We start from the raw sequence: 27,820 nt of genomic DNA, 5'->3' as shown, positions 1-27,820 counted from the left end.
TATATTTTCAGTCATACTATTCACAAATCTTATAGCTGTTTTTTTTCAGTCCAATCAATTAGAATTTTTAAATCTAATGTCTTGATAAGTGTAAAATACATCAAACAGTTCTCTTTAATTCTCAGACTGACCTCACTGCCACCATGACTTGAATGCTTTCTTGTGGATATTTCAGAATATATTGTCAATGAATCTTTTGGGTGATTAGTAGAAAAATCCTTTAAGACACTTTTCACAAGTTTGAATCCAATCCATGAGTATCGATTTCTTCCTGGAGTCTATTCATGCCTCGAGATAATAAGGCGGTGAGAGGTGGACATAGTATTTCTGGAGGTCAAGTCTTCTGGACTACATTATACTGCCATCTAGTGGCATTGATAAAACATAACAATTGCTATGCTGTTCTTATTGATGCAGGGCTGCAGTAAATAGTGGGTCTGCCTCTGTTTTGTGTTGTTCAAAAGGTGCAGCAACTTTTTTGCCAATTTTTGTCCAACAACCAGCAAAATCACCTGTAGTGAAGAGACAAAACAGTTTCCCTACATACTCTTAGTGCCTCCTTTAAAAAAAAAAAAAAAAAAAGTTTAAAATAGATTAAAGCATGTCCTTTTATTTTGATGTACTATTTTCTATTTATTGGATTGTGAAAATCGTCACACTAAATTGAACATTCTCAAGAAATGTGCATACCAACTCATTCAGGTAGGAGCCACTTAAATCCAGGATATTGGCCCCTATAAAAAGTAACCCAATTAGCCCACTAGGGGGCCCCGTTACATAAATTAGCCAGGGGCTGGGACTGACCCCTTTTGCAGTCATTTTTTAAACCTACATTTATAAAGGAATATGCAATGTGAATTTTGAGACAAGGGCACCCTTAAATACATGACAAAAACAAAACAACTATCTGACTTTCCCAGGGACTGCTCTTCTAGAAGTTTGCCTGGTTGGTATTTCAGCCCCAAATAAGGCCGCTTCTCCACTTTGTTCACTCCAGAGAAGGCAGTTGACGAATTGCTTCAATTGGCTTGTTCACTAGATCTTTAAATCTGACTCACACTCACAATCTAACTCCTCTGCCTCAGCACTGTGCATGCTCCTGCTTCAGTGAACTTGTTGGCAGAAGTGGGCTTTCTGTCATTGATTCCTTTTCCCTTGCATTCATCTCTCTGCCCTACTCATCCTCTGAAGACGGCAAAGTCTTCCAAGGTTTTGCTATCATTTTTCTTTCCTATCACACATTTGGTGAGGTAGTTATGTAACTAAAACTTAATCCTGCACAGTTTCTTAGTTTCTAATATACAACATCATTGGTGTTAGAGCCAATATAAACATGAGTAAATCTTTGAAAGAATGCATTAGCTAACACAGGTTTGCTGCTGGAACAAATGCTTAGCTAAGACTTAGAAAAGATTATTTCTTGTTTTCAAAGAGACTCTTTGAGAGTTTTAATTGTTGTTGCAAATCGTTGACGAACAAAGTTGATACAAAGCTACCACTTGTAGCCTGTTGGCTCCATTTTGCAATATCTAGCCACCACACTTGGTTTAATAGATATCAGAAGTTTTTATGTCTGGCCAGGCGCTTTGACTTGTTACGCTGTGCAGACATGACAGTAATGACTTATATGACTCAAGGACAAACAAGCAAATGACCTGAAATGAACCGTTCTTTATTCTGTGATTTTCCTCTCTAAATAGTTATGTCAGAAAATTATGGTAATTCTCCACTTAACTCCACTCCACTTAAAAAAAACAAAAACACACTATCCCTTTAAGGTAGTAAAAAGGCAAAAAAACATCATCATAAATCCTATTTTCCTCAGGCTTCTCCTCTCTGAAGATTGAAAACAAACTTGATAACATATAACCTGAAAGAAAGTGGAGTTTAGCATGTAGTTACATCACTTGTTATTAGTAAGAGTTATAACTTATCCCCTTTTTGGATTAACTCTTCTGGTGCTGCCCCCTTTGAAAGAGAACATTCTATGAAGAAACCCACTTATTATTATTTTTATCATATACTGTGTCTGGAGTATCCACAGACCCAAAGAAATGTGACATTTCGGGAAGCCTGGTATTGTTTTTCTCAGGTGTCTCTTCCTCTGCAGGTGATTGTAACAGTTGGACAACAAGGTTCACCTGCTATGAGTCATACAAAAGTCCACTGCTGCCCTCAGAGCGGAGAGGCATTAGAGATTGAGGACTGCTGCCTTCCTGCCTTAGTCAGGGATTTTGAGGTTGTGTTGGATGTTTTGTCAATTGCAGTTCTTTGCATGTTTTAATAAATCCAATGTTTTTGGCATAAAACACACAAAAGATTTCCTGATGCTGTTTCTGCTTTAACTTGCGATTCCTTGTAGTTGTAATTACATCGATGAAAGTAAAAGCTCTCCCCATTTGACCTTTTTTTATAATCCCAAAAGGCTGCCTACATCCTGTTGCATAATCATGTAAACACTGTAAACACTAAGACTACGTTCATCTGTGTGATTCATGTGCACTACAATATCAAGAATAAACAATATTTACACACATCAAAGCATGCATGCACGCAGGCACAATAATTCCACTATGGACATGGAGATAATAAAAGGCACTCTTTGTTCAGCAGGTGGTATTGTATTTATTTTTCGGCTGTAAAGCTTGAACATAGGAAATGACCATGTGAAGTACAAGGTAACTCTGATTGAAGTAAGCTGTAACACCTGATCACATAGTGTTGTCACTAGGCCTTAAACAAACAATTAGACAAGCACAAGTTTGGATAAGCACACTTCTGAACTTCTGAACCCTCTGAAGGCGACAGGTAAGGTAAGTCATTGTTGAAGAGTTTTTTAAAAAGAACAATAGAAAAATGAGTGATAAAATCAATAAGACATGATACAGTGTAAATAATAAATAAAATTAACAGGATAAGATGCAGTGCAGTGAAAAGGTATAATCAGAGTGAATATGCCAGTTTAAAAAGATGTGCTTTGAAACAGGATTTGAAAATGGAAAGAGGGCGTGAGTTGGCTGAAGGCTCTAGATCCCATCGTGGTCAAACAGGCGTGCGGTGTAGTGAGTTGAATGGAAGATCTGTTTATGAACTAAGTTTTGTTGTGATTTTAAGACACTTAATCTGTTGTAATATGTATAATCAAACATTTCCTAAAGACCACCAATCAGGTTCAAATGGGAACAGAATTTTCATGAATGAACCTCAAATTAGCACCAACATGTCACTACTTTTTTGAAACCAAGAACATCGGAGGAATTTGACATGAATATTGACTGGCATTCCCAGTGGTCAATTGCACTGTATGTAAGAAAATCCAAGAGAATACAAAGTTATGATCCATAACTAAAAGCTACCTTGATGTTCTTCTGCATTATGGAGGAGGGCATGACATTTCTTATACATATTTATTCTTTATTTGTTAGCAAACAAGTTATTCATCATGTTCTCAGTAATGTATAAAACTACATAATTTCCAGAAATCACAACTTTAGATTTATTCAAACAATAATAAAAAACAAAACATAACTGAAACAGAACTGCATTGGACCTTTCTTTTACAGATGACAGACATCAAATCCCTAAAAGTCTCCAGACTTGATCCATCTCTTGTTAAAACGTTTAAACAAATCTTTGGATAAAACAGATGCTTCATGAAATTATTCCAAGTTTGAGGACTGAAATTGCTCTTGCAGCGATACGTTTTGAAGGAATCAAATAAAAGATATGTATGTAGTGTTTCTTGTCCTTTTATACTCTATCTTCTAATATTGAACACGTATTTCGAAAAGCTTATTTATTATTTGACTGGCATACAAAGATAATTCATTGCATGTTAAAACAACTTTCATTTGAAAAGTCATTTACAGTCTATCTCCTGTTGGAGTTCCAATGACAGACCCTAAAAGTTTCCCTCTCATGTCTTCAACCATTGTTCTAACTAAATGCAAAAGCAAATATAAACATTAAATATTCAAATTATGAAATAGATTTTTAAAAATATGCATACATAAAAAAAACAATACATTTAACAGTGTTGGCATTTGGCGTATGATTTTAGTTTGAAAGTGAGTTGGCATTCTTCTTGTAACTATAAGGACACTTTTCTACTTCCTCCAAAGAGCAATTAAAATCCTCATATATAATTAGTCTCTTTACATACATTATACAACAACTTTTAGAGGAGTATTCCTGAGTTTTCTTTTAATTATGCTTCACTGCTGTCTTGCTGAGAACAAGGGGCTGTGTCCACTAATGCCATTTTTTTTATTTTGCACAGGCAGAGTCTACTTTCTATTCAAACCATATGCAGTTCAGCATTTTCAGCCCTCACTGTCCCCAGTGCAAATCCCCCCCAGCCTCAGCTGTTTTTTGTCGCTTCACTCACAGCGTTCTCAGCCGAAAATAGTTTGACTTCTGAGGCACTGCCACGCTCATCGATGTCACTTCTTGATCACAGACCAATCAAAATCAAGAAGAGGTGGCAATCGCAATGGCAGAGGTCTGTACTGAAGATAAACTAACAACACTTCTTTTATGGAGGTAGATTTTCCCAGTTCTAGAGTTGCTTTTTATGCAATGACACATTTTCTATCAATTGTTTTTAATAGGTCTTTATAAAAATGTGTTCTGAAATTGTGGTTGTGGGTGCTGCCAGCATAAAAAAAAAAAGGCATTAAAGGACCCAGGCCTTTATATGAGACCATCAATACACATGTTGGTATGTAACTATACATTTGAATCCAGAAAACACTGAACAGAGCTTAAAATAACAGATAGCCTGTCTACATGTATAGAAGCATGTACAGAAAATTTAGCATCCTCGAACCTAGCATTTTATCTAATGTATTTAGTCCAATGAAGACATGAAAAAAAGGACAAATTATGACTTAGTGCATTGAGCAGAGAACCGTAATAATGTGATTTAAAACAGCATGGACATACAGCATGTAAACATATGACTTATTTTATTATTTTAATTTCTGCACATGAAAACAAAGCCATAGTGTCTCCTTTGAAGGTTTCCAGCAAGTTTGTCAGTCTCAAACTCTTGGGATTTGAAACTTGGAGAGACCTTTCGTCTTCTGGAGACGTACGTGCTGAATGTGCCTAATAACGATATTACAAATCCATCCTCCTCATTTCAGAGGAGTCAGCTGCATTTAATGCTCCCTATAAATGGTCCTATGGCTCCATTCTGACTTTTTACTCCTCTGCTGCCTGACCTGAATCAGGGTTAATTGTTATGACTTCTATTTTATACTATATCACTATGCAGCAGCTGACTTGATAATTTAAAGTTTCAGACTTTATATTCATGATTCCAAGTGTGATCCATCGCACTATTCCCTCATCTACAAGAGTAAAATTATCTACCTGTCCCAGAGCGATTTCTCTCTTTCCACGCTTCAACCCAGCTATACTTGAACTCTCACTGACAGCACAGAGGCACCGAGGCTCACATTAAACATTAATGTTCCTCCCTGTGTCGCTGACAGTGCTTAGAAACCTTTTCACATGCACTTGCTGGTGTACAACTGTTGAAGGGACCAAATAAAGGTGACAAAATAACTTTTCAGTATAAAGTAAATCTATAAAGTAGATGTCAGGCCTTTGATGAGCAGCATTACACTGGAAAAAATGCCTCTCCAAAAACAAGAAAAAATAATGTGTTTCAAGGTACTTTTTATCTTAAAATAAGCAAAAAAACCTGCCAATAGAACAAGGGAAAATTTGCTTAGTAAGTTTTCTTTCTTTCTGTCTGTCTGTCTGTCTGTCTGTCTGTCTGTCTGTCTGTCTGTCTGTCTGTCTGTCTGTCTGTCTGTCTGTCTGTCTGTCTGTCTGTCTGTCTGTCTGTCTGACTGTCCGTCTGTCCGTCCGTCTGTCCGTTCGTCTGTCCGTCCGTCCGTCCGTCTGTCTTTCATCCATCAATGGAGCTGTTTTCTGATAGATTCTCCAATAAAATACATTTACTTAAATCAAGTAAAGTGTTTGTCTTAAATCAAGATTATCCATCTTCTATAAATAAGATCTCAGCTTGAAAAATATATGAAATGTAAAATAAACCTTGTTTCTTCTAAATTACAACTCAAAAAAGATCATTTCAAGATTGTTTGACTTAACAAGATATTTAAGATGTCTTAAAACAAGTCCCTCTATCTTGCTCAGATGTTACTTGTTAAGTAAATGTATCTTCAATCAAGTGGGAGAAGACATTTTGACTAAAAATGAGACAATTCCACTTGGTAAGATTTTGAGTTTTTGCAGTGTACCGAATCACGTGACTTTAAAATGAATGTTCCTTCGTAACTCAGGCTTGGCTGTTTATAGCATACAAACAGAAAAATATACCCTTTCTAATTGAAGTCCTGTCCAGTTGTTGTCAATTTGTTCAAGCATCTATGAAGTCACTGAGGTCAAGCTGCTTGGGTTGAGTCAACTTAAACATTTTGTAAAGATGGAATCAACCTGCTGGTCACTTATTCACTTTTATTGGCATGGATTACGGGAAAGAAAACAAACATCTTGCAAACTTTTAACCATCTGTGTCTCTGCAGTTTTCAGGGAAACTTACTAAGTCATCTATTCTTCCTGCTCAGTTCAGCTCTGATCTGCCTTTTGATTCTGAATGACATTTTAGTGTGTGTCCAGTATAGTTAAATCATTGATGGTAAAATTTGACAATGCTCAGGAAATAACAGGCACTTCTCAAACAAGATAATGAACTCTGACATTTGTATCTAGGAATCTTAATAAAATATGAATGTGCATTTGTGTTGTTGTGCCTTGAGCTTCACACAAACTGTGTTTTTGGCACTTAATGCCAAGCATTTAACTGGAAATGGTAACCTGAACTGCCTCTGTGAGAGATGGAGTTCTCATTAACAGCACTCTGCTGCCAGTCTGTAGTCCAACAGATCCCTTACATTTCATCTTGACTCATCAGAGAGTCCATATCTTTCATGTAAGGTGAGACTACTCAACTTCTTTCTTTATCGTGCCAACATGTTTCTCACACTGCTGGGGAAGTCTTTCTCCATTAGTAAGGGTAAATTTTTTATGCCTAAAAACAGGCAAAAGCTGTAGTTTTCTGCGAGACAGTCCTCTGCAGCGGAGCAACTCACTGTAAGCCTTTCGGAAATCCCTGTTGAAGGCAGGATACAGGATGGGGTTCAGAGCCGAGTTAAAATAGCCCAGCCACAGCACCACAGAGTGAAGCGTGTTAGGGGGGATTGTCTTTCCTCTAACGCCCATGCAGGTGAAGAAGGTGAAGTAGGGTAACCAGCAGATGACAAAGGCCCCAAGTACAGCTGCCAGGGTCACTGTCGCTTTGTGCTCTCGGGCGATTGCTGCTGTTGATGCTGTGCGTGCAAATGATGGAATGGCAGCACGAATACGCTTCGCCTGGAATAACAAAGGAGAGGTGAAAGGGAGCCAGAGGACACAGAAAGTAAATCCTGCTGTCAGTGATCTGATGTTAAAAGATTCAGTCCAGCAATGCACGACAAATGATGGTGACTTTGTAAGAAGCCTCGAGAATTTTTAATTGAAATATCTACAAAAATCTGTGAACAGAAATGTTAACTTTTATAAAACCTGGCTTAAAACCAGAAAATGTTACTTTTCACACTTTCAGACTATGAAGGATTGGCAGATCAGGTTTTTAATTGTCGTATCCAATGCTCTTTAATTAACAGCAACCCATGTGATGATCATTTTTGTGTATCTTCTAACACTATATAGTTATTACCCAGCACACAGTAAGCCAATGTGCCATAATCCTAAATGGTGGCCCTGTGGTGTTAGCTAGTGCTGAATTATTATAAAGTTTACAGTAACTAAAATGAAAAAAATTGGAACTAGGATTTGAAAATAATTAATAATTTCTGACATTTCTGATGCTATAACCTAAAATTACACAGAAAGTCACTGTGGATCTTGGTTTGCTGCCATTTTAATGTCTGTTCCAAATGTTTGTCCCCACTTAAATGCAGACCACTGGACTGAAATCATATTTTGTTGGATATCTTAACATATGCATGACCTTTTATTGCCCAGCTTAGCTTGTTTAATAAAATGAATTAACCACTGACCTGTGCTCGTGCCACTCTGAATATGCAAAGATACATTCCACACATAAGGAGCAGAGGCAGGTAAAATGAGCCAGAGGCATAAATTATAACATAGTTGTTATTCCATTCAAACTGGCAGTAGCGTCCCTCCTTGTCCTCATCTCCAATGCTCCAGTCCAAATGCTGCACTATGTAGTCTGCTGTGTTCAGGCCCAGGTGAATAGGCACAAAGGACACAGCCAGTGACAAGGTCCAGATGGCGATCATGGCCAGTGTCGCCCTCAGAGGCGTGACTCTCCGGGAGTAGCTGAGGGGACCTGAAATGGCGAGGTATCGGTCCACACTGATGGCCAGCAGGGTCAGGATAGAGGCTGTGCACAACATGACATCAGTGGAGATGTAGATGTTACACAGGGTCCCCCCGAGGGGCCATTGTCCACCACGCAGCTCTGAAGTGGCGGACAAAGGCATCACCAGCAGGCCTAGCAGGAGATCTGTTACTGCCAGCGACACTACAAAGCAGTTAGCAATGCGCCACAGTCGACGGCTGAGCCCTACAGCCAAACACACCAGTACATTCCCACCAATGGTCAGAATGATGAAAGACACCAGGACCAGCCATCGAAGAGCTGTGGAGATCATAGCGACCTCCTCAGGCAGTGGGTCGCTGAGACAGAGCTGCTGGTAGTATCTTGGTATAAAAACACTCAATTCACAGAGTGTGAACGACTGCCAATTCGCTGTTCCATCAAACAACCCTTTCCATTGCTCCCATGTTTGAAGTTAAACTGGTTCAGAAGAAGCAACAGAGTGGGAGGCATCTCCCAGCCATTATCCTCTTCTATCCCAGAGCCACTGCAACATCTGAGAAGAGCACTTCCCTAGTGAAGAAAAGAAAGTTAGTATCAGAAAAAAACAATGTGCATCAAAAGGAAGACAAATGAACATGCTTAGCTTATGATAAATTCAAGTCAGACAACAAGTAATAGTAAGTATTTTTAAAACGGATGTTCTTTCCTTCAAAGTTAGTTACATATGTTAAAGAAATCTATTTGTAGACATACCATGCGCTTGTTAGCTAAATGCATTTGTAATTGTTACATTAAAGCTGATTGTCACAAATTATGACCTTGCTAAATGCATATGTCCCTGACCTTTCCAGTCTATAGTGATACATTATGTTAGGGCACTTGGGCTGTCATCCTGTCAGTTTCATTTTCCCACTGCGTAAGTAAACAAATGCCATAAGTACTGGTCACTGTTTAGTGGGAAGCTGGTGTATTGGTTTAAAAAGTTACCCTGGAATCTGGCAATTTTCAGACAGTTGTAAAGATTACAAAACCCATTGAATTGCAGAAAGAGTCATTGTTAATGCATCTTAATTTATCTTTTTTAAATATTTTTTTATATATATATATATAAACACAAGAAAGAGACTCTGTTGATTCTGAGTTGCAAAGAGGTCAAATGCCTCATCAAATGAGCATATTTGTTAAATGTTGGAAGCCACTCACAAAAATGCAGAAGTTTACAAACTCAGTGCATGAACCAGAACCAGCTTTCAATGCTCTGCTGAACATTGTCCCGCGATGGTCAAGAAATTCAGACAATAGTAGACCTATGTAAAGATATGAGACTAGTTTTGCAAAAGTGTAGGTTCCAGTAATGAGAAGGACAAATCCCCCCTGATTTGATAAGCTGGAAAAAATACTCAGAACTAAGCCAGTTGTTGAGCCAGTATATGTTGTGGAGTCCTGATGTTTCTACACCTGGCACCAGCTCTTCTGCTAATGTTGAAGCAGCTAAATTCCTGCATCTGTTACTACTAGTATACTAATAGCCCCACTTGTGTGATGAGTAAGCAGCTGTTTGAATCAGTTGCTGGGTTGATTGTGTTCTCACTCAAACAAACTGCTCCAGGGTTCAATAAGAGGCGAGCTCTAGGCGCCTCTTCTAGACGACCTTGTCTCGCCTGTTTTGTTCTGCTTTAAAGTGTGATTGCTGTGTTCACGTCTCATGGACTAGAGCCAATCAATCCAAGTGTACCCTGAGGTCATCTCAACAATACACTAAACATCCTGTGTACAAGTCAGTTATCATACACCCCGCCCATAGACAGTGTTAAATTATGCTTTCCTGGAGAGACATTTTGAAGCCCAACAATGGCGGGCACCATATTGGAAATGCAGACTCAACTTGACTTTTCATCAGTCTAGAAACAGCCAAAGAGGTGGGGCTGAGGCAGGCCTTAAAAGTGATATGTTACGCTCTTTTCATCAAAATATGTTGGTCTAAGATGTCCCCAAAACATGTCTTTAAAGTTTATTGCTCAAAAAAACACTTTGAAATCAGATTTTGGCATGCCTGAAAACCCCTCTTTTTTCAGCCCTGCTCAGAACAGGCTGTTTTCTGTGTCTGTGCCTTTAAATGAGAATGAGCTCTCTGACCACGCCCCCTCAGGAAGTGGATGTGCCCCCTGCTGTCCAGCATGTTGATCTAATGTTTACATGTTGGCTGAATATACACGGTTACTTCAACCCTCTGAATTTGATCCCGAATCTGATCCTGACGGAGAGCCGCCTGCAGCAGGACCTTTCTGAACGATTGGTCATAGATTTACTGTTTCTTGTTGTTTTCTTTGTCAGTATGACGACATGTGTCTTGGTACACAGCTATGAACATGTAGCCATGTGGCTAAGCTAACTAGCGCTAGCACTTTTCCATGAAAAATAAAAATCATCCACTAGATCTTCAAATCTGCAGACGTGGGGAGTAAAACCGACCTTTGTGTTTATTAAGACAGCCTACAACTAGCATGCCTCCCTCCTAAGCTCCTTGTTAGCACACGTGTGCAGGGAATGAAAAACAGAGGCGGAATTGAGGGCTGAACAAGCTCCGAGCTATGCCTTTCGTTACAGACCAGAATACGTTGTGACATACAAAATTCACGAAAATTGGATTGGCTCTTTTGTGGACATATTTACAGAAAGGGGGAGAAATCAAAACAGGGGCAGAATGATTTTTTTTCATTTTTGGGGGGTTTGTAGACATGCCAGGGACATATATTTCAGGTAGAGAACCATTAAAAAGTCGATTTTCCACAATATCACCTTTAAGCCTCCTGACAAGTAGCTAAAATCTGACCAACTATCCATCAACTCAGCTGTGCCCCTTAATTGTGCAAGTTTATGTATAGCTCCTACCCTTCTAATTATCTTAATTTATGCATTATTTAAAAAAAAAGATAATCTGCCCCTCTACAGTGTGAATGAGCTACATATCCCAAACTGTTTTTCGAACACACATAAAACATGTTTGATTTTGCTGTAAAAAATAGGTATTTTAACATGGTTTGGATTGCAGCCAGCCTCAAGTGGACACTACTATACTACTTTCATGCTCTTAATGTCTTCGGCTGACTTGCTCCAGCTTATTCATAACAGCTCTTACACCAACACATGGGACAGAGAGTAGAGTGAACAGGTTCTAACCATGATATTTTTCAGGACTTAGCAGGTCTGGATGTCAAAATAATTCAAGTGATATGCTGGAATGATAAAAGCACAGAGAGAGAAAGAGAGAATGTATCTTTATATAAACAATATGAACAGGAGTTGAGTTTGGGGAGCTGTCCCCAGAGAGATGGGGAAATTTACTAGAGTGAAAGCATTTGCTAAAGCGTGGGCTGTGCTATACTTTACATCACTGTCAGGCTAATTCAAGACAAGATCTTCAAAACAGTCATAAAACATTCAGAAGCAGTCTGAGGAGTAAAGTTAATACATCCAGGCTCTCCACTCTAAAAAAAAGGTTAAAGATTAGTGTATCCAAATAAAATAGTTTTTATTGGAAATGTTAAATGTGAAAGAGAAGCAGAATTGCCATCTTTACATCCTTACTTAAAAATGGATGGATAAAAAATGTGTCTGCAAATTTATGCAAATATATGTATGAGTAAGAATAGATCCATCTGATTCCCGAGGTCATTTAAGTTTATGCCTTTCTTGTTTATTTGCTCTTGCATCATCAGCAGGCTTTGCATGTCATCACTCTTGGAGCAAATTTGGAATTGGAAATTAGGACTAAGCAAGAATATATGCAATAAATAAGGCTGCATTTTAATGTTTTCACTTTTAGTCTAATGCCAAAGTTATTAGCCAATGAATAAAGGCTAATGTGTTGGGCTTTAACAGCCCAACACTTTTTGACAGTGTCTGCATGTTTGATTGAGTTTTTAATTTCTTGCACACAGATGAGGGGTTATCTTACAGAAAGGCCATCTGATGTGCTCCCATAAAATATAGATGACATTTGGTGTGGATTGATAGCTCTAACATTTTCTAATGAAGGTGTGATGTGTAAATATTTGATTGAGGGTGTATTATCTAATCCAAATAATCACATCAAGCCTGAACCTGTTTGCAACATTAATAATGAACAAGAGGGATTTAAGAAAAACTGTAAAAAAAAAAGAAGCAACTCAACATAAAAATGTGCCATGGCACATGTGTAGCTAACAGTCTCTTTGTCGCTTTCAATTGTTCAGCGTTTCCATTAGCACTGGATCACACCTTAGCTAACCTCTTTTTTCAAACATGAGTCTAAAAAAAGGTGACACACAAGCAATGTTAGATATTGTTGACACTGATAAGAGAATATCAGCAACTGTGGCTTTATGACTCCTGTTAACACAAAACAAACGGCCCAGTCATTTCTGTTTAGTTCCGGAAATGTTATGTAAACTTTGTAGCAACTTCGAATCACAGAAAGAGGAAACAATATAACAGATTTGTTTAGGAATATGTATGTCCTTTTTGTTTGTGAAAATAATTGTGGGGTTTTTTGTACTGTCCTTTCATTCTTACTATGACGACAGATTACATAAATATGAGGTTTTTGCAGTGACACTAATGAGAGCAGATATATCTACAATGTTTTAGCCAGGATGGCGGAAATTATGGCTGTGTTCATAAAATCTGGTCTGCCAATAATGTTGAAAGAGAAACTCAGTATGACCTCCTCCCCTGTCCGAATTCGTACATTTGATTTGAGTCATCCACACTTTTATAGAATCAAAGACATTTTGTCCATAAAGCTTCCCTTGATTGTGTTGGCATTGATTTCTAAGAAGACAATATTTGCATTGATAGAAACGAAGGTATTACTGCGGGCGAAATACACTACTTTTGCTAGAGCATACACATGCAAAAGAAAAAACGCTGCAGATACAGAGATCACAATGAAAGAGCTCCAGGCCTTTGGTGGATCTTAGTGGAGGGCTAATTTTGCTATAGCTGATGTACAGTACATTCTGTGTTCAAAGCCTGACAACCGGCAGAACCAGGTAATAGCTTCAACTCTCAGTTAGTTGTGCAGCAAATGGTACTAACTTCTGCTATAATTGTAACGTTGCTAGCAGTCTGTCAATTTCTCAATAAGTGTTATGTAGCTTTTTGTATATGTTCTAGAGTTGTGTTTTTGCACAGTTGTCAGTGTAGACTGACCGTTACAGACATTGCTCTAGTGTTGTCTTTCTCACTCTCTAAATTTGCGGCATAATTCTCCATATTAAGATCAGCTGGGTCATGGGTGATATCACTGAGATTATGTTCATAGCTTATACCAGGGGTGTCAAACGTGCGGGCAAAGCGAAAAAACTACAGACATTAACTGCAATTTTTTCAAAAAAAGTAACTACTGTTTCAAATTTGTCCTCTGGGGGTTGCATACATTTTCGGGACTTTTTTTTTCAAAGTGAGAAAATAGATGACTTTCTGTTTGCATAATCCGGTTGAGATTCATAAAGACTTTTTAGAGCACTATAAGATGATCCTCTGACTACTAACACTAGCACAACACCCCTGCATACAACACTGTCCAGCAAGCAAACTGTTCATGCTGGATCTGAGGGGTCCAAAATAATCAACTTTACCTTCTCCATTATTATAATCTATCTGTTCTTTTGCAGTAAACATTTCACTCAGGTGTCAGGTGAATGTGTAACCTGTGTGTTTGCAGCAGGTTTCAGGGCTTACAGATCAAAATATTCTGCCCCACTATGAGACTCATCATGGCAAAAATACAACAGCTGTTTCTGTAGAAAGATGGTTAATGTAATGTGAACATTTTCAGAATGTACTTGTACTTTTTTTTAACTAAGACAAAAGGAAAGATTTAGAGTTGTCCTTCTTTATAGGTTACTATGTTACGATTTTACTGGTCCGGACCACTTCAGATCAACTTGGGCTGTATGTGGCCCCTGAACTGAAATGAGTTTGACGCCCCTGGTTTATACAGTCTGTGGTCAGGTGATGGAAGGGCCCTCTTACCACCTAGATAAATTTGTTAACATGTATACTGTAATAAGTGTATTATATTTCACTCAAATTGAATATCACCCATCTTCTGAACCGCAGATGACTGCCTTATGTTTCCTAAAGGAAAATAAATTAATATCATATAAGCCATTGTTTCAGCTGTATCCGGCCATGTAGAGAGTCAGTGGTTTTAAGGTTTTTAATAATGTCAATAGACTCCCCTCAGGGACAAACACTTCTTGTTCCCATAGTGACTGTGTTTGTTCTACACTAACAGAGTTTAGAGGGAGCCTGGCCCCTAGTCGGCCTGCCGCTCTAATTTGATGCTACACCAACCAGAGAGTCAGAGTGAGGGTTTCATACTAAAGCAAAATAAAAGCTCTCATGTTGCATTTAGTGATGCTCCATGGCAGGGTAACAGCTGCAACACAACACCAAGGTACCACAATGAAGACTTGTGATCATTTTAAAATCCATTGCATAATTAATGAGCTCAACTCCCAGTCCAAGAGACGTGGGAGAAATATGTCTTATTTTTTTAACATGAAAGGAATGTGCAGCAGAAAACACACTCTCAAAGAAGAAGGCATTTTAGAGCTGTGTTTCTTTGGTAACGCCCAGAACTACTATTGCAGACTGACCGAAAACGTATTAATTAAAGGAGCCTGTCATACGATACTTCAAACAATGTGAAGTGAAAGGCTGGTTAATATTGTACTATGTTCTTGTACATGCTTTACACATAATCAGTCCCATGTGTCAACCTTTAGATTCACTGTATTCACAGCCATCTAACTCTGACATCAAGCTGTTGCTTTTATGTCATACTGCTGTGTTCAATGTTGCGAACACTATAATTGCTAGGTATCTTGTCAATTAAGTGCTTCTCCATTTATTAACAACTTGAAAGATAATGGATAGTGAATATTCAGTGGGTCATTGGGTCAAATGTTAAGGTAAAACAACATCTTGGTCAACCTGTTTAGCCACATTTAGACGATGGCTAATGCTAGTGCACTTTATTGTGTTAGCTAGTGAGTAAAAGTCTCACTATATCTTGATTTGCCTTTCTTTTACAACCCTAATTCCAAAACACACTGGACACTGTGATTACTGTTCATAAAAACAGATTTTGATGGTTTGCAAATCATTTGAACCCAATATTTAATTAAAATATGGCAAAGACAATATATGGAATGCTGAAACTGAAAAATGTTATGTTCATGTACGTATGTTTTTAAAAAAAAATAATGGAAGCAACATGTTTAAAACTGTTGGGACAGGGACAACAAAAAACTAATATAAGTGCATTTCGACCAAGAGTTCTGGGGTCTTTTGGCCCCCAGAACTACTTTCCCCAGAACTAAAAGGTTCCTCTGCCCCCATTGTTGTCTGCGTTTCGACTGCGTGCTGAAGTCCCAGGTAGATTGTGCAAATCAGGCCAGTGACATATGGAGAAAAAAATGTATATTTAATAATATTTTGAAATCTTAATAAATAACTAAACTTGTATGCATTCCCAGGAACTCCCTCTGTGTTTCAACAACTATGTAAACTCCATGAAAACACTGTTATGTTCAACCAAAAGTCCCAGGACCTTTGAAAAGTACTACTACAAAAGCAGGGGCTTTTCAGGGGGGAGATTAACTACCCCTGAACTAAATTTAGACCCTGGTTCCTCCAGTCGGAACACATGTAGTTCAGGGGTGAAGTCCCTAGTTCCAAGGTAAAGCTCCTGCGGTCGAAAAATGCCTTATAGTGTCCATGACCAAAAAATGAAAAAACCTTGAAGAATGTCTCTCAACTTATCAGGTTAATTTGAACAGGTAATGAACAAGATGGATACAAAAAGGAAATTCCAAAGAGGCTGAGTCTTTCAGAAGCAAAGATAGGAAGAGGTTCACCCCTCTGTAAGAGACTGAGAGCAAATGGATCAACAGTTTCAGAATAATGTTCCTCATTGTCAAATTGCAAATAATTTGAGGATTTTATGATTTACATTACATAAAGACATTGACAGATTCTTGGAATCTGTAGAATTCTCATTGCAAAAGGGAAAAGGCCAAAAATAAATCCTGGAAGGCTGTGATCTTCAGGCATTCAGGCAGCTCTGCATAAAATGCAGAAATGACTCTGTAGTGGAAGTTGCTGCATGAGATCAATACCCATTTAAAAAAACATTACCAGTGAATAAATGTTGTCCTTTCATCCACAAATGCAGATTAAAACTGCACCATGCAAAGAGGAAACCATAAATTGACATGATCTGAAAATGCCAGCAACTTCTCATGGCCCAAGCCAATTAAATATGGACTATAGGGTGAAGTGGTAACTGTCCTGTTGTCAGAATATGCGATTCCTTTTGGATATCATAGATGGCGCTTCCTCCACTCCGAGGCCGAGAGGGACCACCTGGCTTGTTATCAGTGCACAGTTCAAAAGGTAATATCTGTGATGGTATCGGTATGCATAAGTGCCAGTGGCACGGGTAGCTAACATGTCTGGAAAGGTGCCATAACGAATAATATTGGTTTTGGAGCAATATATGCTGCCACCCATAAAAAACGTTGCATATTTCAGCAAGACAATGCCAAACCACATTCTGCATGTTTTACAAGCATAGCGTTTTAGTAGAAAAGAGTGGATGCTTAACTAGCCTGACTGCAACTTGTCACCCATTGAAAGCATTTGGTGCATCGTGAAATGCCAAGTTTTACAAAGTAGACTTCAAACTGTTGAGCAGCTTCAATCCTTTATCTGGCAACATGGACCACATTTAACTTTCAAAACTCCAGAAACTGGTCTCCTCTGTTCCCAAACATTTACTGAGTTTCAGTAAAAGAAGAGGTGATGCAACACAATGGTAAACATGCCTCTGTCCCAACTTTTTAGACATGTGTTGCTGACATCAAATTTTAAATGAACATATGTTTTTCATAGAATAATAAGAATGTTCAGTTTCATCATTTGATATGTTTTCTTTGCATTGTTTAAAATTAGATATAGAGTTTAAATTATTTGCAAACCATCAAAAGAAGATTTCCCTCCAGATGTTTAGTTGTTCTTAACGATAACCTGGTCTTGTTAAATATTCATTGCTAATTGATCAAAAACACCTGACTACATTTCGCAGTTCTAAATAGCAAGAGCAACAACCAACAACCAGGACACAACAGATCACACACGTTATAACTCATCGATCTGCAGAAAGAAGTCCAGCACATTTAGAAAGTGTTTGATTTCACCTCTTCCTGTTGACCATGTGGCAAAAACATTGGTTCCCGCTCACTATATGTTATCCCGTACATTATATGGCTTTTTTTTATGGCTTACAACATGGAACACAAGCTCATCATAACAGCCTTTTAGTTTCCAACCCTTAGCCTGGCATCAAAGTAGTGGCGACCATGTGAACAACATAATTTATCTTGTAAACATCAGGTATGACGTCATGTTGGATTTTCCCAGCTCTTACACAACATAATCTGCTCTCAAAGGTCAGATTACCTGAACATCTTTTGTAGTTAATGGAACAACAATATCTCAAACATCATGGAGAGGTGATCAGAGTCAACAGTGTGTGATAACATGGCAGACTAACATCAGGTGAGCTAACAATAATACATTTAAGCAATTTTACAACGTGTGTAAAAAGAAAAACATTAAAAGCAGTGTATTAGGTTCTTTGGTACTCTGCCAGGTAGAAGTCACAGATGTTTACAATCTTGTTTGTTACTGTTCTTGAAAACTGAACTAAATGTATAATTTTTTGACCCAATATAAAGACATTTTTTATACGTTCTTCAACACTGAATATGTGGATTCAATTAAAAAGGAAAGTAACATCTATTTATAGGTATTAAATTAATTACTTTGCCTCTCGTGACTTCTAGTTTAATTAGAAGAAGTTTAGTTACTTATGAAATATTGAACTGTTATTTAAGTACCAATTAAACTACCAAATCAACATCAAGTTTAAAGAAGACTTTGATTCTTGGCTTACAATTAAATGTAAGCGTACATTTAAAGACATATTATTATCTGGTTTCAACCCTGACTGCTGTTTCACAAGCAGATCCATAAACAAACAGGCTTAAAGAGGTTTACACTGAGTCACATACTGACCATCTTTTGTCAAGAATTTAATTCAACAATACAGCCCAGGGATTACAATGAAAATCGACTAAATTGAAGCCATGAGCTGAGTGAAACATGCAACGTTTTACTAATGGTCACGCAGTTATGCATCCAACTTCTTTTGAGAAAAATACACATTTTGAACTTTGTTTTGTGGCTTGTGTGAAGCAGTATACTTTTGCTTTATCAAGACCAAACAACCACCTTCCTGCTTGTTAATATCATGTGAATGTGTAACCAGAGGGTTAGGGTTAGGGAACATAACTGAATCACTCAGCAACACATTCACGCATTAATAAACATCTGACATTTTCATATTTACACCAAACATTACTTCTTGCATAAACCATAGTCTCAGTTGATTTAAATTGCAACTGTAGAGCCAGAAGAGTTATTTGTCAACTGAATAACCCTAATTAAAGTAGCTGACTCACCTCATGGTTTGTCTTTGAAATCCGTCAGATCCTAACCCTCAGCCCTCTTACTGAATGTTCTCCTCTGTTTCCCTGATCCTGCTCGAGTGTAAACTTAATTTTCTCTCTCTCTCTCTCTCTCTCTCTCTCTCTCTCTCTCTCTCTCTCTCTCTCTCTCTCTCTCTCTCTCTCTCTCTCTCTCTCTCTCTCTCTCTCTCTCTCTCTCTCTCTCTCTCTCTCTCATTCCGTCCCCCTCCCTTGCTTGCACACGCACACACACACACACACACACACACACACACACAAAACTTTTGTCCTTTCTCCTCTGTTCTCATTGATTTGTAGACAGACAATTTGTAGTCTGCATATACATTTGAATTCCCTCTGGTGACCTAGTTTATTTATCGCTCATGACGTCATCTCTTTGGTTTAAACTTGGACATATATGTATATATGTAATATAGGGTAAAATGGGGCAAAATGAAGCACATTTTACTCACTTAAAAAATGTGATATCAATCTTTTCCCTCAGAGATGTTGTTAGTTAGGATGGATTGAATGGATATGTCTAAATAAGAAAAAATCTATATAAGTTATGCCAATGAGACTAAAAATTTCTTGAACCTATGTTGAGCTGAAACAGCATTACATTTGAAATCCTCTTTTTTAAGGGTATGCAATTCCTGCATTTAAAAGATAACCACTGAATAGTCAGTCCACATTTTTACTGGCAGCTCTGTTTTGCTCAAGTTTGACAATGAGCTATGCTTACATAGGCTACAGATAACATTTGGGTAGAACCAAATCATCTTAGCTTGAATCTCTAAGTTATACAATAGCCTTTCAAGAGCAAACAAGCCAACAAACAAAATTGTGCTTTTTGACATTCTAGCCAGTTCTGAACTCTGGCATTTTAATTAGCCAGTTTTTAGCTCATTGACACTCACTCACTGATGCTATCACATTTGCATTTCATTGTAACCATATTTCTATTACTTTTGTCAAATGAATTTTTATAATACCTGCCAGAGAGCTCTGACTCCTTCCCCAGTGTGGAGGAGGTAAAGGGAATGTTAAATATAGTGCTTTGACAACATCCTCCCAGCCTCAAGTCTCATCATGGGAAAAGTTACAGATCTTCCTGTTAGCAATGTTTTTTAGTTTAAGTTGTAGTCCTTACATTTTAATTTGTGACTAACAGTTTTGGAATTTTAAATCCTAAAAAATATTTTATTCTTTATGGCTTAGTGAAAAAAGTCCTTAATAACAGTTAAGTGATGATATCTTCTCACATACCCTTTAGTGAATACAACTTAAAGAAACTAAGGCAAGTCTGAAAAATGTGAAAGAGATTAATCTATCACAGAAGTGACACTGTGCTACACTGTGTATGGATATAAGGGTTCCCCCACCCTTAAAAACACACACACAGGCAGTTCAGTCATGGGTAGCTGGAAGTCTGTAGCTGCATGCTTTTAGATATGTTCACATTTATATCACATTATATATATCCGTATCAAACTAAAGAAACTTCCTTTCATGAACCCTTCAAATGACTTAATGTGGGTTAAAAAGATTGCAGACAGGAAGATCAGTTTCAATGTTGATAAGAGTATTATGTAAGATCCTCAATCCAACAGGGGGCCATAAAATAATGTATTTAGAGAGGGGAGAAGGCCTGGGAATCATACAGGCTGGCAGGACTATTTGTTCGACTTGAAATAGCAGAGCGCTACGCTTCATAAAACAGAGCAGGTCAACAAAGATGACAGGAACAAATCTGTCTTAGAGGAACAACTTAAAGATTAACAACATAAAGTGAAAGCAAGGAGAGGACTGTATGTTGGTCCTCTATAGAAATTAAAGTCTTTTCAACCGGAAGCAAAGAAAAAAAATTGGATTTTTTCTTGTTATTTAAAATTAGCAGTTTTATAAAAAATTACTCTGATTGGTTTTATCTTATTCTCCTCAGCGTAATCCTTCCAACATCTTTGTTTTTACTCTTTTTTTTAATTTATTTATAAATGGCAACATTTTAATCAGTGGATCAGTCACTTATCAGTCATACATATGTGTCTGCCAGGAGTCCCAACATTTACCCAAAGGTTTTAACACAGAGAACAGGGAATAGGTAAAAGCAAAAAAACAAAAGAAAAAAACAAACTATGTACAGAAAGGGAGTTATCTTATCTTTACAACAGAGTTATTCATGTATGAAAAAAAAAGTAACGTTGCTGTTTATGATTGACAAATGCTGTTACTCTTTCCATTTTGCAATTTCACATTTATCGATTCACAGATGCAGCGCTTCCTATTCTCTTTCCGACAGTCTTTCATTACAGAGCAATCCCAGAAAATGTGGTAATGGTTTGCATTTTGGTTTCCACAATTTCCCCAGCAAACAGGGAGATTATTATAATGAGACTTCAGTTGGACAAATTTGATAAGGTGCTTTGTTACACCTGTGAGCTTGTACATTTTCCCTGACACCTCCTTGTTGTTGACCATTCCTCCTCAGTTATATTCATCCCTCCTTCCTTCTCCCGCTTTGTTGTAATGTTTGAAGTCAAATTTGTTTTTAGATTCAATACACTTTTATTCAAATATATAGATACATCTCTCATCATCCTATTAATATATCTTCACATCTGGAGGTACCAATAAAAGTCTTGTTTTTCTAATACATGTTTTTCTTTCAGCACCTTAAAACTGAGCAGTGTTCCTTCCTTCATTATGCTCATCATCATGGCTTATCAACATTTATGTAATGCTGTAGGTTATCAGCTAGTACTGCCCGTATGGGTATGGAAGCTATTCCCCAGCCCCCCATTTCTTTGGTTAACTGTAAAGTTTTGAGAAAGGTCTTAGGTCTTTTATCCTGCACTAAATATCCTGATAACATTTAATTCCATTCATTAAAGTAGTTTTGGTCGACCTCAATGGGCAGGGTCTGAAATATATAACAGTCTAGTTAATTTATTCATTTAATAGATTTAATTCTTGAGCTGAGACTATAAAAAGGAATTTAGTTAAATATCTTCCTAATTTCTTTCTATGTATCTGTGAATAACTGCACTCTGATAGCTTTTTCAGATCATCAGGTATGTTGATGCTTAGATATCTAAAAGACTGTGTGCCATGCCAGAGGATATCTGCTCCCAATGTGTCCTTGGAGAATATAATTATAGCATATTTGTGTTTTTCCAATATTAATGAATTAATAATATTTCAGTATTAATCTTATATTCTTAAAGTAACCATAATGTAATGCTGTGACTTGTTTAATCTCTTAAACTTCAACAGCGTTAACTAGAAACTGTATACTTAAGGGCTGTGGGGAAGAAAGAGCACAGGACAATTTCTGCTGTGTGTCGTGATGCCTTTAATGACTCTTCATCAACATAGGACAACAGCACATCAAACTCGTGACACATTTACATAAACTCAAAACCATATCTTCCTGAGCAACCTTAAAGAGGCAGTGCAATATATGAAATAGAAGTATTTCGAACTTCATTAAAGAACTCAATGATGCAAATGATTAGACCAAAATAAATCTCATCTTAAAATAATATGATACGATTTTTCCTGAATTCAAGTGCTGCACATTCACAACAGCCTCTGCAATAGTACCAATAAAAATAAAAATAAATCAGTAAAACAATATTAAAAGCTAACAATAAGCCCCATGCAAACAGACCTATGCTATGTGGGAACATGACTTAACCAATAGTCTAAATCTGCGCCCCATTGGTTCAGTTATGGTAAAGAGTGTGTTGGTTGCCCTTGATATATCAGTGTCATCTGCACAACAGGACAGTTTATGTTCCACCCCTTTTATGGTAATCCCTCAAATCTTTATTTTGTATAGCATTCTGAGCTAGGGGTTACTATATCATCCTAGCAGTGGTAGTATTTTAGAGTTCTGCTCATCACTTATCAATACTGCTTTGATTTAATATTTTGTATGGTCCGTAATGTGAAGTGTTCTTTGTATATTGTCTTATGTTTGTTTTTGTTTTTTTATAAAACTTGCTTGGTCATTGTTTTGCCTTTACTTTTTTCTAGTTCCTTTTAGTTTGCTTTATTATCTTCTCATCTTGTATTCCTGTTATTTTCCTTATGTGTAGTTATCACTGTTATCTTCTTCCTCTTAAAACTGCCTCTCCATCGGTCCTCTATCCTTTGTTTCTGCATCCACCTCTTCTGCTGCTGGTAAAGTTGCATAGTATACCTGAAGTGTAGCGGGGAAAGGGGTACTGGGAGCGGATCTTTCATTGTGTTAACATAATCTTTGTTCTGTTTTGAATTTTTTCTTATGCTTATGAAGAAGTGCCAGGGTGTAATCTTGATCAAAATATATAGATCTCTCTTCCAAACACATTATTTTCCCTCAGGCCTTGTGCTGAATCTCCTCTTTCATTTTCTAGCATAAAAATCTGATAATGATCAACTGTGGTTTGTGTTTTCTGTTATCTGAAGGTCAGGAGGGGCGATGATGTGCTCTCTGGATGTCCAGCTCCGTTGTAGAGGATATCTCCAGTGTGTCACGTCGTAGCTTGTTGACAAAATGCACCATATCTGATGTTTCTGGAACATGATATCCTTATATTTTTACTTCTTGACCTCCCTTCCTGATTCAGTGGCTTTATTTCTTGTTGATTCACCACTTTGATCACTGCATCGCTTTACTTATAACTTGCTCCATGTTTCTAATACAGTCATCCATCTTTTCAATATGTGTCCTTACCTCCACTGCTTTGTGGTTGATGCTGCTTTGCTCGTATTTAATGTCTTTTAGTTTTCAATAAGTGTTTTTGTGAAATTCCCTTATCTCTTCCAGAACTTTTATCATACTTTCTGTATAGCTCCAATGAGGGTTAGCATTAGCCTTGTCTTGTACCTGTGCTGCAGGGCAGCTCTCAGTTTGCAGGCTCTTCAGTAGGACTTTTTTACTGACCGTGTCCCGCTTTTGACCCCACTTATTTCAACATAATCACATGATGTATTATCGGAATGTTAAATGGAGTGAGAAAATAGTGTTTTTTTCCCAGAGGAGCTTACTGTAGTCTGCCATTCAGGGTGATGACATTACAGGAACCCCCAGTACAGCTATCATCATGGGAAACCAACTTTTTCCTGTTGTCTCTGGCCAAGTGAGGGGTTAAAATTAAATTGAATTAAATCAAAGTTACAAATAACTTCCAAAAAGAGTATTTACACGCCTTCAAACCAAAAGAACCGACACAGTAGCGTGTATTGAGGCAGAAAAAGGCATCAGAGAGATAATGATAACTGATACAGTGCTACATTTTAATAATAAAGTGGTTTGTAGCTGTAAGAAGGGGAACCATTATCAAACATAATCTAGGTAAAAGCTAGTTCAAATAGCATTTTTAATGTAACAGAAACATCAGCTGTCATTTCTTTTTTATTATTATAAGTTCCCTTGTTTCTATCAGAAAGAGATATTTTGACTCATTTCTTCCTCCTGCTGGACACATGTAGGTAGTGAACTGTGGTCTGTCTTGAACTGACCAATGGTGGAAAGGAAGTCCACAAAGCTTCACTTATTGAAGTAAATTAGAGATAAAGTTTGTTTCCATGCTGACGCAGGTTGTTTTTTGATGGTAGTAAAATCTACCTGCTACCAAGTTCGGCATTATCAAATCTGACTTAGCAATACAACTTATTTTTTATCCCACAGATTTTTGTTTGACTTATGTAAGTATGATTGAAGATGCTTTCAGTACACTTGAGTGTACATTTTGTTCTTATACTTGAACTGACTTTTACTCCTCTGCATTTGAAAAACTGTTATTTCTAATAGTTAGACCTGTTGTCATTGAACTAGTATCTGACTACATATTTCACTTGAGTTTTGAGTTGTATAAGATCAATTTATTACAACTCACCTCAGACCTTAATTTTTTCTGTAGCAGACAATCAAGTGATCAGGCCCTTTTTGAACATGGTCTTGCGTCATCATAGCCTATGAAAGAGTGTTTTTGTATTCTGGTGAGGATGAATGTGTTTACGTGTAATGCGGGAGATTGAGCAGCGTTGGATAATTCTAGCGGTTGAGTATGATTCCTCTCGGCCATTACCAGGAAACAAAAGGCCTTCTAGCTGTGTGGTCCGTCAATCATCCTCATTCACACTGGTGTGCTAACAAGATGTGAGGGAGCCTGAAGTGATGCTTTTGACTAACAAGCTTTTCTCACTGTTTCAAGGCCGTCGCTCTGACATGCTTCATTTTGCTGCTCCTCCAAATCTGGGCTTTCTCCTTTCATCAACTCTGCCTTCTAAATCAAAAAAGACTCATCCGGGATTATATTTCATATGCAACATTTGGTGGATTGTGATCAGATTTTCTACTGATAGTCAGAGTTTGAGAAATTTGATGTAGTGTTTAAGGCTACCTTTTGAATTTTCTGTTTCAGTGTATAACTGTTCATGGTTGTTATGGTTATGTAACCTTAAAATTTGATTCATCCATGACATTTACTTTAGCACCATCACAAGGTCGACATTTTTGTTCAACAGTAAATTAACTGGACAACTTTGTTTTGGACTGAAAAGAATGAGTTAAAAAATGTCACCACAGGATAAATTATATTTAGTGATGCCTCAGCTTTTCATGCACTGCTATCAAAGGGTCAAATATTTGACGACCTGCATCCACCATGTTCCCAACACCCAGTAGTCAACAACCGAGATATCAACATTGAGATTTGGTTGAAAACAGGGTGCAGAAAAGGTCAAGATCTAAATTAAACTGTTAAAATACCGTTATGACATCAAATGTCCCAAAAAAAATGTATCAAAACTGTAATACAAAAGCTAATTTTCTAAGGTGTGAAAGGAGGGTGTAAATAATTCTTGTTATGGCATTTCTCCTGTGTGATTTCCCTTCTGTAGTTGAAAATCAGTCTATGCAATTGTAACAAATTGTATTTTCTTACTAAAAAAAAAACAACAAATAATGCATTTTGCTCAGTGTGACTTTAACACAGTGGTTCAGGCACACAGTAAAGGGGACCATTTAAACATTCCCTGCTGAAGAAAAAAAAAAGAAGACTGAAAATGCACAGGCACAGGAGCTGTGAAGCTCTGACTGTGAAGGCAGAGGGAGGCTGGATAAGGATAAGGGGGCTGTCAGAGATCTCAATGGCAGATGGAGATGAGTGCCAGTCGTAAATGTAACTGTCATAGGTACAAATTCAGTTGCATATTTAATTGTATTGATGGTGACTGTGAAGCACTGCCTACTTATAGTCATTTTAGCCCCTATATATATATCGGAGATGTAACCTGTGCCTGTTAATATGTGTATGAATGTGTGAGTAGTCTTGTGATGGAGACAGATTTCCTGACAGAATCTAATCTCACCATAAACCTTTAATCACTGTCTGTAAAAAAAAAAAAGAAAAAAAGAAGAAAAAAAAGACTATTGTGTTTAATCAGTTTGTAAAACATTTTCAACAGTAGCCCCTGTTAATTCTCAGTGGATAGCCTCGGCTGTACTCTGTGTGCTCATTAGTTGTTAACATGCTTAATTGTGTGCTATTAAGATATATTATAAATAAATCAAGGCTGTGAATATCGTTATTATATAGCTCATGGTCAGGAGTTTAGCATTGTCATTGTGAGCATAATAGCATGCTGAGAGTAACTTGGAGGCAGTAGACTCTAAGATATGGGTTATGGCTGGGAGCTTGTCAGTATGATGCATTTTCTGACCATATCAGATGTGAAAAGTGCTCTGAGCTCCCACACTCAAAGGAGAGAGCAAAAAATGTGTGTTGTATAGAAGGAGAAGATGAAATAGAGCTTGAATAAGGATATGATGATGCACTTTTTCAAACTGTTGCCTGGAAAATTAAATTGTAGCAAATGAAAAGGAGAGCTAAAACAGAAGCTTAATCAGAAATCCAACAGAAGAAAAGTTTGGGGTAACAGAGTGTCTGAATAGTTAATTAAGAAACCTAATGGCAAGAAGCTGAGAGCAGCGGTTACAAAACATGGACGTTGTCTCTCTGACTACAAGTTTGAAGCCCATCGATGGAGGGTACCCATAGACTGTTTAAAATATGGATGTAGGATCCGTGACGTCACCCATCTGTTTCTGAAGTGCTGTTTTGAGGCCAATCGTCGTCGGCAGCCATATTGCTGCTGTTGAGCCAGTGTGACATAAAGAGGTGGAGTTTGAGCCTCCAAGCCAACAGCGACAGTGTTCCCGCCTGTCAATCAAGTCAGCTGTGCCTCTCATTGGAAGACTCGTAATCCTAATATCTTTGAAATTGCTGCGTTAGAAAAAAATTCACCCCCCCTGACAGTGTGTGCCGATTGAGAAATGAGCTATCCAGACTACACTCATCTTTTATATTTATTTCTGCTGTAAAGATCGTCTTTTTCCCATCCATTTGTATGTGACTTCCGGTACTTCCGATGCCAGCCTCAAGCGGATCCTCAATGAACTGCAGTTTTTAGCACTTCCGCATTGGACTCATATTTTTAGACCAGAGGTTGCCGCTTGAGGGTACCATATTGTAAATGCTGACTCAGCCTAACTTTTGCTCAACCTAGACACAGGCAACAAGGTGGAGCTGAGGAAGGTGCTTAATGTCTTAGCAAACAGCTACAATACACCCACCTGTCTGTCAGTTCAGCCGTGCCCTTAAGCAAGTACATTTATGTACAACGGTTTTCCTTGATAAAATAAAACTGAGTGGGCAAAAGTGGCATTTTAACATGAGAACTAATGGGGATTCATTAGGTGAGAAGCCAACTTGTGGACCATCAAGGAACTTCACTTTTGTACTAAAGTATTGGCTTCATTTTCAACAACATATTGGTTATAATTAATTGGAACTAGGAA

General features: G+C 37.7%; 2 protein-coding genes across 10 annotated transcripts in view; one reads left to right on the top strand and one right to left on the bottom strand.

The window, feature by feature from the left end:
- LOC117812252 (protocadherin-1-like) overlaps positions 1-27,820 on the top strand; it is a 451,145-nt gene that overhangs the window by 10,675 nt on the left and 412,650 nt on the right. Inside the window, exon 3 of one of the 9 annotated variants that reach the window (XR_004631176.1) lies at positions 2,111-2,318. The exons of 7 other annotated variants lie outside the window; for them this stretch is intronic. The gene's annotated coding sequence lies outside the window, so the exon portion shown is untranslated. Of the gene's footprint in view, positions 1-2,110; positions 2,319-16,764; positions 16,832-27,820 lie in introns of those variants that run through there. One more of the 9 variants, XM_034682909.1, reaches the window with a different exon arrangement.
- hrh2b (histamine receptor H2b) lies at positions 6,270-8,949 on the bottom strand. Its single transcript, XM_034682917.1, has 2 exons — positions 8,094-8,949; positions 6,270-7,404 (listed from the first exon to the last, which is right to left on the bottom strand). The coding sequence occupies exons 1-2, from the start codon at positions 8,712-8,714 to the stop codon at positions 6,976-6,978; spliced, it is 1,050 nt and encodes a 349-aa protein (XP_034538808.1). The 5' UTR covers positions 8,715-8,949; the 3' UTR covers positions 6,270-6,975.

This window comes from Notolabrus celidotus, chromosome 5, assembly GCF_009762535.1.
Source record: "Notolabrus celidotus isolate fNotCel1 chromosome 5, fNotCel1.pri, whole genome shotgun sequence".
NCBI classification, from domain to species: domain Eukaryota; kingdom Metazoa; phylum Chordata; class Actinopteri; order Labriformes; family Labridae; genus Notolabrus; species Notolabrus celidotus.
Note: the sequence above shows the minus strand (reverse complement) of the source record. Positions and strands in the feature narration are given on the sequence as shown.

What these genes read in the sequence shown, in the direction of transcription:
- hrh2b (XM_034682917.1), bottom strand. Translation starts at nt 8,714, where the DNA reads ATGATCTCCACAGCTCTTCGATGGCTGGTCCTGGTGTCTTTCATCATT. An exon ending in TCAGAGTGGCACGAGCACAG is followed by an intron (nt 7,405 to 8,093) that starts GTCAGTGGTTAA and finishes TTGTTATTCCAG; the next exon opens with GCGAAGCGTATTCGTGCTGC.